This window comes from Monodelphis domestica, chromosome 1, assembly GCF_027887165.1.
Source record: "Monodelphis domestica isolate mMonDom1 chromosome 1, mMonDom1.pri, whole genome shotgun sequence".
Lineage (NCBI taxonomy): Eukaryota > Metazoa > Chordata > Mammalia > Didelphimorphia > Didelphidae > Monodelphis > Monodelphis domestica.
Genome location: NC_077227.1, coordinates 28,563,452 through 28,577,884, shown reverse-complemented (window position 1 = coordinate 28,577,884; position 14,433 = coordinate 28,563,452). Strand labels below are relative to the sequence as shown.

The 14,433-nt window shown below is 38.6% G+C and overlaps 1 protein-coding gene across 6 annotated transcripts in view; it reads left to right on the top strand.

Annotated features, from left to right (window-relative positions):
- The window catches only part of CTNNA3 (catenin alpha 3), a 2,164,949-nt gene that overhangs the window by 1,119,612 nt on the left and 1,030,904 nt on the right, over positions 1–14,433 (top strand). Inside the window, exon 10 of one of the 6 annotated variants that reach the window (XM_056819246.1) lies at positions 7,129–8,268. The exons of the other annotated variants lie outside the window; for them this stretch is intronic. Within the exon in view, the coding sequence (XP_056675224.1) occupies positions 7,129–7,170 (42 nt within the window). The 3' untranslated portion in view covers positions 7,171–8,268. Of the gene's footprint in view, positions 1–7,128; positions 8,269–14,433 lie in introns of those variants that run through there. 6 annotated transcript variants of the gene reach the window in all.

Below are 14,433 nucleotides of genomic sequence, written 5' to 3'. Positions count from 1 at the left end.
GGAAATTTCCCTTCTAATACCAATAAGTCCCATCAATGTACTTTAGAGTCAGCAAATTGCCTATTCTAATGAGAAGGACAATCATTAATTTAGGGTCACATAGACAGGATGGGTCAGCAGCAAGACTCCAGTGCTGCCCTTTATGCCTCCAATGCCAACTTTCTTTCCACTATACCATGGGTCCTCTCATCAAAAATATAATTTCTTAAAAATAGAGGGGAAAAAAAGAAATATTTTAATGCCATTTAATTACTGGGGATGTTCATGTATCCCTTAGCAACAGCAATTAATGCAATTTTGAAGCTTTGGGATAAGCAGTGAAGCTGGACTCTCCAGGAAATTAATTAGAGGGTAGTTTTATTGCATCTGTCAATGAATAGCATATATTAGATGTAAAACATACCTAAGTAAACAGCCTCAAGGGGCCTTTTTACACCAAAATTTCCAGATTTATCTAATTATTAAAACCTTGCCATTTTCAGAAACAAAGAATAGTATAAAAAGTTAAAATGGTGGCAATTATTTTGGGGAAAAAATAACCTTTGGAATTTTTTTTTAACACCCTTACCTTCTATCTTAGAATCAATCCTGTCTATTAGTTCCAAGGCAGCAGAGTGGTGAGGGCTAGGCAGTGGGGGTTAAGTGATTTGCCCAGAGTCACACAGCTAGGAAATATCTCAGGCAAGATTTGAACCCAAGTCCTCTGGTCTCTAGTCCTGGCTCTCAATCCACTAAGCCACCCAGCTGCCCCCAACCTTTGGAATTCTCAAAAATGTTTATTGGACAACTTTCCAAAACTAAGAAGCACAAAAGTGGACCCAGCAGCATTGTTCTGAGAGCTCAGAAGGCTTTCAATCTTGCAGTGCTTCTGCTTTACCTTATTCTTTTTTCCAATTTCCAACTACCATTTGCCATGTGCTAGGTTTTCTAGCTGGGATGTGCTATGAGATGCAGCTCAAAGTCTCTTGCAGGGAGATGAGAAGATGATCTTTTTGGCAGAACTGACAGCCAAAATCAGTCAAGTGTCTTTCTCTAAGAAATGGAATGTCAACATCAATTCCCTGTTTCAGGAATCAAAACTATTTTTGAGTGTGGGCATCCTGTTGGTCAGGAAGCTCCAGTCTCTTAAAGATGAGCCTCATCATTTATTTAATTTCAATCAGTCAGTCAGTAAATATTTATTAAGCACCTACTATGTGTCAGGCCCTGTGAGCACTGGAGATAATCTGTTGGTATGTAAAATCATAAAATATACAAGGATTATGTATCTAGAGCTAGAAATGCCCTCTGAGGTAATTTCAGAAAACAGCATCATTTTATGAATACAGAAATGAGTCCCATGGAGATATGGTAGTGACAAGATCATTCAAAAAGGAACAGAACAGAAGAAAATTAAGAGGGATATACAAACAAGAAAATATTTTATACTTAAAATGTGTGTAATAGATATGCATGCCTTCATATGCATTTTTCTTTCCATATAAAAATGTTCAGTTTGCTGATATTTATGAAGTTCACAGCAATAATTTTTTTTAAATGACAGAATCAAGATTTCAAACTATGTCCTCTAATTCCAGAATCATGATATTTGATCCCTTTGAATCTATAATCTCTTGATTTGAACATGGGTCTTCTGATAAAGAAACAATATTCTTTTCACCATTCTGTGGTGTCTCTAGGGAAAATAAAGTGGGAAATACAGGTGACCTCTCTTTCCCTACTCTTTCTTCAGAAAATTCTTTGCTATCAAAATTGTTCTTACCAACAACTCCAAAAACAATGCAAATATTCATCAAAGGGACCGTGTTTCAATGTATTTATGGATTTCTGAGTCTCAAGCATCTCAGCACTTGAAGAGTTTTATTTAGGCTGTAGATTGTTACTACAGATTGGGAGCCAGGTTTTGACCATTCTGCCAGGAAGCAAATGGTGATCTAGGGTTTGATTTCCAATACTCTGATACATGTGGTTAGAAGATAGTTATCATGTTGCCCTGTCCGGTGTCCTTGTTCCAATCTGAATCCCATTTCTCCAGTCCAAAGAGAAGCCATTCTGAAGATACCTTTTGCTTCAGAATCTCCCAGTAGCCCTGCCCCTACAGAATACAGGCTCTGGGCAGCCTTCCAAGAGCTCTTTGGAGAGGTTTATGGCTCATGTGCCAATGGCATCAGCATCACATAAATATGAACCACTAAATGGGAAACCATCCTAAAAATGTCATTTCCTCCTGCAGGTTTTCTAGAGTGACCAAGGCAGCTGGTAAATCTTTTGGTGGAAAATCTAAACTGAGCTCAGATTTTGCTTTTGGTTTTTAATGTTTCCCCTACTCATTTTCTATGTTCCTGAGGATTGGGGATGGAGGGGAAGACCAGAGAATCTTTATGAATCTAACTATCTCTCTGTCTTTATCTACATCTGTCTCACTACCTGTCTTTCTGTTTCTGTTTTTCTGTCTTGATTTGTCTCTCTCTACCTTTGTCTCTGTCTCAGTCTTTTTCTTTTCTTTCTTCCTCCCTATTTTCCCATCCACATTGCCCTTTTTTCACCTCTCTTCCTCCATCTTTACTGGAACAGTGCCTTGGGTCTTCTTTTTTCTTTTGCCATTGGACTTGGATATTCTGATTTTGTAGGTAATCATATAATGGTTCTATACTTCATATCTTGTCTCCCCTACAGGATTCAGAGACATAAATGATCTTAATGGTCATGTTCTTCATTTGACTGATGAGAAATCTGAGATCTAGAAATGGAAAATGACAACCCAAGATCATATAACTGGTAAATAGCAGAGACAGGATGCCAATCTGGATTGTCTGACTCCAGGCCTTGTGCCCATACTATCAAACCACCTTTGCCCAAGGTGATTCTGACTAAAGTAATCCCCTGGACTTCTAGAAAGTAGCTACTCAAAGTCCAGAGTTCAAGTAAGCCATTGTTTAAACTGCAATTTACCAAGGATCAATAAATAACAAAATACTATGGTGTCTGGGTGGATGGGTTACTTACAACTCTGATTTATCTGTCAAATCATAACATCTAAAAGTTCTTAGTTTTCTTTTGTTTTAATGAAGTATTCCCTTTTATTCCCTTTGGCCTATGCAAATAGTATATTTCCAAGGTCAAGAAAAAAATGGATCAAAGATTTATAGCTGAAAGTGTGCTTAGTAGCCATCAAGTTTAATCTCCTTACTTTATTTTTGAGGAAAATAAGTCCCAGAGAGATTTCCCAAAGTCATGCCAAGAGTAGATCGCAGGGAACAGTTGAGTGGTTCAGTGAGTTGAGAACCAGTCTAGAGACAGAATGTCCTAGGTTCAAATATGATTAAAAAAAGCTTCAAATTTTGTTCAAATTTGGCCTTAGACACTTCATATCTGTGTGACCTTGGAGCAGTCACTTAACCTCCATTGCCTAGAGCTTACTGTTCCTCTTACCTTGAAAGCAGTAAATAGTATTGATTCTAAGATGAGAAGTAGCAAAGTCCTGATTCAAAAGGGATAGAAGAGACCTTAGAGGTTATATAATACAATCCCCTCCTCCTTTCTTTTATAGTTGAAGAAATTAAGGCCCACAAAAGGTAAATGACTTGTCTGAGTTCATTTAACTAGGAAATAACAGGATGCTCATTCAGAATCATGGACTCAAATTCCAGAGTTCTTTTTTTATAATATCAAATGCCTTCTCTGAAAATATGGAGACCCCCAGAGTTCAAGTAACTTGTCCAAGATCACTCAGGCAGTAAGCAGAAAGACCTAGATGAAAGCACAGGAAGACTTCCTGTTCCCTTCCCACTATACCATGAGAGCTAATTCCAGTTGACTGATATGATCAAAGGAAAGATTTCCCCAAGATTTCTATTGTAGTGATTAAACTTGCAAAAGATATAGAATATAAGCTTCAAGAGAGTGGTGAGTATATGAACTTTTAATTTGTTGGCACAGTGCCTAGCACATAGTAGGCACTTAATAGATGCTTGTTTAGTGATGATAAAATTAATTCATTTTATCATCTTGAATAGTAATAGAAGCCCTGCTTCTTATGTCTTTTGAATTTTCACACACATACAAAAAGGACCCTGGTTGTCTGTAAGAGATAGCTGGGAGAAGGCACCATGGAAGCACCTATGGGCACCATGAATACCACCAAGGGACAACCATAAACAGGAACAATACCACCATGAACAAGGAATAAGGAGACAGGTAGAGGAGGAAAACATGTCTGTACCAGCCTCGGAAGGGAACCAGGGGGCATCCCTTTATACTTATGGAAATAAAATAGAGGAAATGGGCTGTGTTGTTGTGACTTTCAGCCCTTGTACTTTCTGAATTGGCATCATTAACAGAATTTAGCACCTGGACTAGGCCTGAGATTTCAGGCAGGTCACTGAGTCATGACTTCTCATATACCTCATTCTAAGTTATTTCTCCCTTATAAATAAGCTCCTGGGTACTGGAAAGGCCTGGTAGTACATCTAACTGAAGGGGAAAAAACAAACAAGTCTCAGTTGTGCCTGGGAAAGTAATACTTGAAATAACTTATTAATTGGCCGAAAGCTTACCTACAGTTTCTTTCAAGACTCATATCAAGGAATATGTCTGCCATGAAGCTGTGCTGATTAATTATATTAATATACAACCCAAAGGCCAATTTTCAGGCTTCTTAATAACTTTCCCACAATACTTTGTAGCTCTAATGGACTCACATGTCATGTTGGGTATTACCCCAGTCTATTTCTGAGTCTTATTCTTGTTATGGTTTGCAAGCACTTTGAGGGAAGAGGCAGTTGGGCAACTTAGTGGATAGAGTCTTGGACTTGGCTTCTGGGAGACCTGAATTTAAATCCTGTCCATGACACATAATATCTGTGTACATCAGAGAGATGCTCTTAGCTTTTCTTTATCCCCATTCCCACATCTGTAAAATGAGGGGCGTGGTCTTCTAAGCTCCATCTTAGCTCCAAACCTAAGAGCCTGTCATTTCTGATATTTTTCTGATATAAACTGTTTTTCTCCCAATGCAATAGCTTGTACATGAAAAGACTTTAACAAATGTTAGCTAGATGTGTCTTTGCAGAGAAAATGCTCTGGACTAGTTTTGAATCCTGATCACCATTTATGATTTGTATAATCTTTGACAAGTTAGATAAAATATAGTATTTATTAAATGCCTATTATGTACCAGGTACAGTGGTAAACACTGGAGCAAGGGAAAAGAAAGAAAGATAAGTCACATGACCCCTTCAGGCTTCCATTGCCCTCCTTGTAAAATGAGAGGGTTGTACTCACTGAACTCTAATGGCCTTTCCTTCTCCAAATCTTTGACCCATCTGTTCCCATGATCGATGCTGAAATGATCTGTAAACTCCTTTCCAAATCTAAATCAAAGATTTCAGTAGAGTCTGAATTCACCAATCTCTTCTCATCTCTCAGGACTTTGAAAATTTAATACACAAGTAATTACAATGCCTTTGATGTTATTAACATGGTGGTTCTAGATTTTCTTTTGTATAGTCATGGGCATTGTACCCCCCAGAAACTCAGGCAAACCAGTATCAGAGAAATTCTTCTGTTTCCTTAGGCCCTCATGACTCCCAACCAGACCTGGAGGATTACCCTCCTTTGATCGCCCCATTGAATTGAGATGGACAAAGAGACATAGCTCATTCCTTCCTCCTCCAAATCCTGAGAGCCACCCTCATGCCCTGGGGGTAACCTCATCTCCCCATCCCCCACCTCCAGAGTCTAGTCCCCACTGCTTTAGAAAAATATAAAAACCCCAGAATGGAGGTATTTAGACCACTCATGCTGTCTTTCTGGCCAAAAATTCAACAATACTAATAAATCTCTCTTTACTTTTAAGTTAAGTTTCTGAGTCTTGCATTCTTGCAAAAGGTATCCTTCCCAAACACCAGGGGTACACCTCTACACCCCATAACAATATGTGGATGGTCCATTTATTTCCTGTTTGTTATTGTTGTTCTCCTGGATCCTTAGTAGGTGCTAACTATGCACCTGTTCTTAATAGCAATAGTTGACCTTTCTCGAGTCCAGTATGACTTAGGATGCATTTGTTGTTCAGGTTTTTCAATTGTGCCTAACCCTTTGTGATCCCATTGGGAGTTTTCTTAGCAAAGATCCTATACTGGTTTGATATTTCCTTCTCCAGTTCATTTAATAGATGAGAAAACTGAGGCAAAAAAAAAAAAGGGTCAAGGAACTTACTTGCTCAGGGTCACACAGTTATTAAGTATCTGAGTCTAGATTTGAACTCAGGAAGGAAGACGAGTCTCCTCTATCCACTCTACCTAGGTAGCCCTAGAAAGCATTTTCCTCACAATCATTTTATGAGATTGGTAGAGAGAATATAGGCCCTATTCTGTAGATGAGAAAATGAAGGCGATGAGAACTAACTAAGCACAATGGTGTATCAAGTGGAAGACTTGGGTCTTTAGGACATGCCTTTGGGATTCCAAGCTGAGTATCTTGAATGGTTCTTGAGTGATTTAGCTCTCTAAAATCCTTCATAATCTAAGTCACTTTGGTGAGTGATATTTAGTTGCATTTTTTGAGAGTTATACAAATGTTTTAAAACAAGAAAATGAAAGAAAAATTTTAGTAATCTGAAGCATTTATACTATTTGACAAAAGGAATGTGGGGGAGTTGAGAAAGAAGTGCCAAGGAAGCCTCTTATCTATGAGTTAGTGACAATGTTACAAACTAGTCAATACATTTGCATTTGAGCAAAGGATCCAGTCTCTTGCCCCTCCCACTCCCTATTTGCCTTTTTTTTTTTACCATAAATACCTAGAAGAGACCAATATTCCCTCTAGCAATGATACATATCCATTGACTTCTTTTTTCTTTATATGCTGTATCTCCTGATAGAATATATGCTCCTTGAGGACAGGGGTTGTCTCTCTTTTCATTTTCATTTGTATTTACAGGGTTTAGCTCCTAATAAAAGTTTAAGATCTTTAGAACCTTGGGATATCCTCAGTTCACATCTTTTAAGAGGCAGAGCAGCTTTGTAATTCACACATTGCTTAAGCTAAAAAAACAAGGGATTTCCCCCAGGTTCTAGAGATCTGAATCTATGCAGATAAGTAGTAGTTCCTTATCTTCTGTTTCAGATACCCAGGAAAGTTGGCCTCACTGGGAACAGTGAAAGTTGAGTAATGCAGCAACAATGAAAAGTGCCAAAAGGAGGAGCAAAGAAAGTCAAGGATTTATTAAACATTTACTGCTGAGATACAGCATATAAAAGGAAAAAGAAGTTAGGAGGGTTTTGAGAAGATCAAGAAGGTATTCACCTGGAGACAAAGTAGAGAAAGATGAAGAGTTGGGAGTGGAACCTGGAGATGAATAAAGTCATGGCTAGCCTGAGCATTTTTCATTAAATGAAAGTTTGAAAAATTTATTCAATCAATGAATCAACATTTATTAAATGCCTACTATATGCCAGTTACAGTGCTAAGCACTGGGAATACTCCCTTCCTGCCAAAAAGCAGCAAAAGAGTCCCTGCCCTCAAGGATTTTATAATCTAATAAGGTAGGAGCTGTAGAGTGTGTTTCTGGTGCAAAAAGTCCAGTGGTAAAGTGAACTTCTGAAATAGAAGTCCAAAGTGAGGAGGCTTCAGTGGCCTAGTAGAAAAAGTGGGGGAGAATCAGGAGTTCAGTCTAAAGAGGTAAAACCCAAGTTTGTGTGCCCTGGGGGATGAAGTTTGTTCTTGTATCTCCAATAGTTCCATTGGAATGTAACAAGACATATCGTCTAAATTAGGGCCCTGGATGAAAAACTTGGTTGGCCTATCTTAGTTATACATCTGCCTTCTATTTCTATCTTCTGCGTTTCTCACCTAGCTCCTTTCTTTTTCATTATCTTTGCATTCTTTAGTTCATACTCAGAACATTTCTTACTGAAATATTGCCAAGCCCTCCTACTTTCCCCACCTGATTCTAGTTTCTCCCCAAATCTGGTATATCATGCAGAATCACTTTCTTGGTCTCATTACTCCAATCTGGCTTTCCTCAAAAACTTCCTGCTTCTTCCCTGCTGCCTGACAAATCACATCACATCCAAGCTCCTTAGACTACAATCTCTAAAGCCCTCTCCAATCTGGCCCCCAGCTTTCTCTCTCATGGCCAATCTCCAGGCAATCTTTATTCCTGCTAAACTGGATACTACAGTTTTCTTTTTCTTCCCAACTTTGTAGTCTTTCAGTCAAGAGGTATTTCTCAGATCCTTCCTTTGTGTCAAATCACCATGCTGAGGGTTTTGGATACAAATAAATACAAAAAAAAATAGTTAATAAAAATAATTTTTAAAAGTCTTTCTTTTCAAGTTGCCTATATTCTAATTGGTGAGACCACAGATGGGTAACCAATGATAAAAGCTAACATTTACATATGGTAAGTACTGCACAATTATTTTCTCATTTGATCTTCTCAACAACCCTGGGAGGTAGGGACTATTATTATCCTCATTTTACAGATGAGGAAATTGAGGCAGTCAATGTCTTAGTTGGAATTTTAAGACAGGTCTTCCTTACTCCAGGCATACAATCTACTCAATCTATCCAACAATCTATATGTGCAACCTAGATGCCCAACTAAGTACATATTAGGTACCTGTAAGACATATATAGTGTGATGGAAAAAAAGGGGAAGAGGTTTGGAAGAGGGACTAGAGAAGGAAGTTAAAAAGGCTAGGAGTTGGAGGGAAGGAAGAAGAGAATTCTAGGCATGGAGGAGATGTAGTATAAGATAGATTTGAGACCTGAAACAGAACAGGTGAGAAATACTAAATGCCAGTAAACCTGTATAACTGTTAGACCAATGATGAATGAAGGGAGGAGGATGGGAATTAAAGAAACATATGTTGAGCATGTCCTGCATCTCATCATCCTCCTGATCTCTCTTCCCCCCAATCAAAGCACTCCTCAATTTTTTTTAATGCTTACCTTCCATCTTGGAGTCCATATGTGTATTGGCTCCAAGGCAGAAGAGTGGTAAGGGCTAAGTAATGGGGGTCAAGTGACTTGCCCAGGGTCACACAGCTGGAAAGTGTCTGAGGCCAGATTTGAACCTAGGACCTCCCATCTCTAAGCCTGGCTCTCAATCCACTGAGCTACTCAGCTGCCCCCACTCCTCAAATTCTTACCAAAGTTCTCACTACACTAATAACACATGAATTGTGTCCAATCACAGCCTTTATCCAAACACGGATAGCATGACAGACTCCCATCTTCCTGTAACCTCTAATTATCCCTGAAGAAATAGACACAATCATCAACTTGTCTTTACAGAAAGGAATATCCTCTTCCTATTATGACCAGTAGCACCTGTTTACCCCTTAGCTTCACAGAAGTACATCACAGCCTCATGAAAAAGTGCTACCTTCTCCACAATGAACTTCACTATGCCTACCTTCTCTTCCCCTCTGCTTTACTTAATCAAAATGATTTCTCCCTCCTGGTGTCCTTTTATAGACTAGGTCTCCCTCTGTTACTCAAGGTTGAAGGGCAGTACTGACTCAACTACTGATTGGCATGGAAGCACTGATCTTTGTTAACAGCTTGGGCCAGTTTGTTCCTCTGTAGGTAGCCTGTCATCTTCTCATTCCTTAGGGGGAGCATCAATTGGTGATAAACTTAAGGCAGACACCCAATCAACTCTAGCCCTACTGCAGCTCAAAACTCCTGACTTGACCTATCAGCCTCAGCCTATTTAGTAGCAGGGATTGGAAACAGGTGTTACCATGCCTGGCTATTCTATAATTTCAAAGCAAGTTGTACCTTTCTTATGACACTCATCATCTTGTACCATATATTGCAAAGATCTGTGCAAATAAAATTTCTCTCCTACCAGTAACAGGGCAACTAGATGGCACAGGAGACAGTGATGGACCTGGGATCAAGAAGACTAATTTTCCTGGTTCAAATCTGTCCTCAGATACTTACTAGATATGTGACCCTGGACAAGTCATTTCACTTTGCTTCAATTTCCTCATCTAAAAAATGAGATGAAGAAAGAAATAGCAAACCACTCCAGTATCTTTGCCAAGAAACTCCCAGATAGTCACAAAGGGTCAAACATGACTGAAAAAAAACCCAACAAAAACCTAAGACTAATATCACAAATAATAACCTTTATTTGGGTAGGTTTGCCAAGCACCTTCCTCATACTAACTTTATGAGAGTTCCTCATCTGTAAGATAAGATCCCAAATTTAGAATAACTGAGGACAAAAGAGATTTTGTTACTTGCCCCTAAACTACCAAGGCACACAGCTGTTAAGAGTCTTAAGCAGGATATGAATTCAGACATTCCTGATTCCAAGTGATACTATTTGAACTGTCTTTCTCTTATGCTCAAGCGCTTTCAAATCGGAAAACACATACACAAGTGGTAAAAAATGTAGAAATGTGAACAGTTGCTATTAATGACAACTGTACTTGCTAAGGGTTCATAAGGCAAAAAGCTGTTGTTTGTGAAACACACACACACACACACAATCTATACATCTGAAATAATTTTAGGAAGAAATATCTTAGGACATTTGGTAGAGAAAAGTGAGCCGGGAAGAAGGCAGGGCTTCCATTTGTCCAAACTCTGGAAGGTATACATTATATAGGATTTAGATAAGGGTCACACACAAACCACATGTACTCATTTGAGGAATTTTGCTAAGAGGGCAACCTGAAAGAAAGATAAATTGAAACGGAGATTGGTAAATATAAGCATTCAATAAAATCTGGGCAAAGACAAAATGTCAGGCAAACCCAAAACACAAGCTTGCGTAGACTCAAAAGTAGGCCTATAAGTGTGGACCCAAAACAAGAATGTTTGGGGTAGATCCCAAACCTACAAGATATCAACATTCCTTTTAGGTATCTCAAGTATTCTTAGAGAGTTGCTTAGGTCGTGGCAATATTCTGAATTCCACAATCTCTACATATTACACTGAACTTAAAAAGTATAATGATTAGAAAGTTTTCCAATAATATAATAAAGCATTTCCCACAATATTTCACTCTCAAACTTATTATACTAAATGTCAGTATATATAAATATATATATATATATTCAGTATATATAATTTAGTATATATAGACATTTAGTATTGTTGGTTGTCTCTCGAACCGAGGATGACGATTGTCTTTGTGCGTTTTTGTGCACAAAGACACTTGTGCATGAAGATTTAAGTGGAAAAGTCGATGCACAGAGACAGTCTCTCGGCATTGGAAGCCTGGGTCCAGTGGCACGAAAAGTCGTTGCATCTGGAGACTTCCTCAGCTGCCTTGTATGGCCCTGTTGTCTTTTGTGCTCCATCACACTCTGAGCACTCCACAGTGCTTTGCTGCATCGCCATCTCAGCCGTTGAACCTTCTTGTTAGTTTCTTCCGTCTGTTCCGCCGAAGCAGTCTTCACATGCTGGGTGAGCAAAGCCCTGGTTCACCAGGGGTCGACGATGACCCGATGGCTACCTTCACAAGGTTTAGCCAGCCTGTCAAAGCCATTGCCCGGGGTGTGGCCGCTGCCACATGCTAGCAGCTACTGGGAGCCACAAGTGAGAGCTGGGTGTCAGGTGAGGGTCAGAGGCTGGAGAGCTGCCCTAGAAGGGCACGACAAGCCCTCCATACCAAAGATATTACCCCTCCCTGAGCACCCCATAAACCCCAGACATTTAGTATATATATATATATATATATATATATATATATATATATATATAAAGCTCACATATTTAAATTTGAAAATAACTTAAGAAAGGTATAGAAGTCAGTGATAATATAGCCAACACCCATTCAATTGAGAGGCAGTGTGATTTAGTGAATGGAGTTCTTGATTTAGGGTCAGGCAAATCTCAGTTCAAATTTTGCCACTGACATTATTTGGATTACCGGAACTCTAGACAAATAAATAGAAATAGTATATGTTTTTGTAGAGGAGGAAATTAAGGCTCTGATAGATTCAATAACTTGTCTATGAGGGGGCAGCTGGGTGGCTCAGTGGATTGAGAGTCAGGCCTAGAGATGGGAGATTCTAGGTTCAAATCTGGCCTCAGACACTTCCTAGCTATGTCACCCTGGACCCCCATTGCCTAGCCCTTACCACTCTTCTGCCTTGGAACTAATACACAGTATTGACTCCAAGACAGAAGGTAAGGGTTTAAAAAAATAACTTGTCTATGGACATACAGCTTGAAGCAATCTTTGACCTCAGCCTACTTACTCCAACCCTGGGGTTCTAACCACTCCACTCTGCTTCTAGACAGCAAGAACTCTGAAGGGAGGGACCATGACTTAGCCATCTCTATGTCCTCCATGAGTTCAAGCAAAATGCTTTGCCCATTGGTCCTCATCGATAATTTTTCTAAAACAAATTATTGAAGGGAGGGAGGAAGGAATGAACTGCAGCCCACAGTTGAATGAAAAAACTTGAAATCATGGTTCTTTTTTTTCCTCCAGCTTGTGAAAACCTCACAGTGACAAATCTATAAATATACAAAAGGGAAGCAATTCAGTGACAAAGGAGTCCTCTCCTTGTGTTCTTGATAAGAGGTGGCATCCCTGAAAATGAAATGTGTTTGTCACCAAGAGAGCTGCAAATGATGCCAAACAAAGGTTATGTAAAATGGTAAAATGAAACAGCCCACAGTCTTTTCTTCAAGGGACAAAACTCCCAGAACCCGACTTCTAAAGAAATAGGACAGATACTACTAACTTTCATATTTAAATGCCTGCAACTTTGAAAATCCACATTTATTGAATTTAACTAAGTGGTCATGGGGTCACCTGAAAGCCTCTGTCTAAGAATAGCCTGGTCCTTGCAGCTTCTTCATTTTGGATCCCCATGTTTCCTTATTGACCACATGCTATGTCAACCTGACATTTCTGCCACCAGCAACAATAATTGTAATAATAATATTTAGGTGGACTAGTAATATTTTCACTTTACATTTGTAAACATATTTCATCCTCATGATAACTCTATAAGTAGGCACTATTTTTAAAATTATTTAGAAATGAGGAAAATGAAGCTGAGAGAGTTTAAGTGACTTATCAGTTTCATACAGGTAGTAAGTGTGTGAGGTGCAACTTAAATTCAGGTCCAACAGACTCCATCCAGTGTAGGATGGATTATCATGTGGCTGTCCTCTTTTAGCCCCCTCTTCCTGGCCTCTTTCCTGGAGACATTGGAATACAAAGACTAACCTTGTCTATTGAGTCCATGCCTGTAGAATGACTAAGAGCCTAATTTGCTTTCTTTCAAAGAAACTGAAATGTAAGGATTAAACACACATAGAAGATTTGTTTGAAACAATACCCCCTTCATTTTTCAATAATTCAAAGTAAAAAATATAAAGTGAATTTATAGCCACCTGCCCATTTGAAGACTTTAAAATATCTTTTTGTTGATTGTATGTAAAGGAGAAAAAAAAACCTAATTAATGATATTATCCAAAATGCGGATACAATGCTTTGGGAGGTGATGGGTTCCCTTTCATTAGAGTTCTCTAAACTGACTGCTGGATGATCATTTTTGGTGAATAATGTACAGGAGATTTTTCTGTTGAAATGGATCTTACCATGTAGCCTCTGAAGTCCTTTAAATTCTGATATTCTTTGATTCTGTTTGAAATTCACATCTTATTTGTTCACATAGATTTGTTTTCTGCCCCTTTCCAATGGGATTCATCATTAATTAATTAATTTCCTAAGAACTAGGTTTAACAGAGCACCAAAATGGACAAATATGGGCCCAAATTTGCTATTATCTTTTTTTATTTTGTTAATAACACAAATGTTATCATTTGGGGGGGGGGGGTTGCCCATCTCTAGCCATCCTTGATGCCACTGAAGACAAGTAATCCTTCTCTTTAGGCCTCTGAGTGTGGTGATGTAGGTCAGCTTTGCTCTGGTGAATTCTTTCTCAAAAAGAGATTTGAAGACTCATTTTTATAATTTGAAATATCACTGCAATGTCTTTATTGTAAAGTACAATTCAGGGCCTTATTCCCCGATGGTCTTAATGACTTCAATTAGGGGCACATTTGAGCTAGCTAGAGCCTATTTGCACAGAATCCTTTTTACCATGCACACTGAGAGTCCTTTGCATATCACTTGCCTTACCTCCCATGGGCTTTCAGAAGAATTCTAAATACTGAAGTATAATGTAATTATTGCTTAAATGACAAGTGGATACTCAGTTAATAAATGATTCATGTTTTGTCCAAATTTTACAAACATTGAATAGAGTACAGCTTGTCTTCCAAAATGAGCCCTTGGAGTAAAGAAAGCCTGGGCCTTAATTTCCTTGTCTGTAAAATACGGATAAAATTAACATGAGCACTCTCATCACAGGGTTGTTCTGAGGATGCAATGAAGCTTAATATGTTATATTAATATTAACTATTCTAGATTGATAATAAAT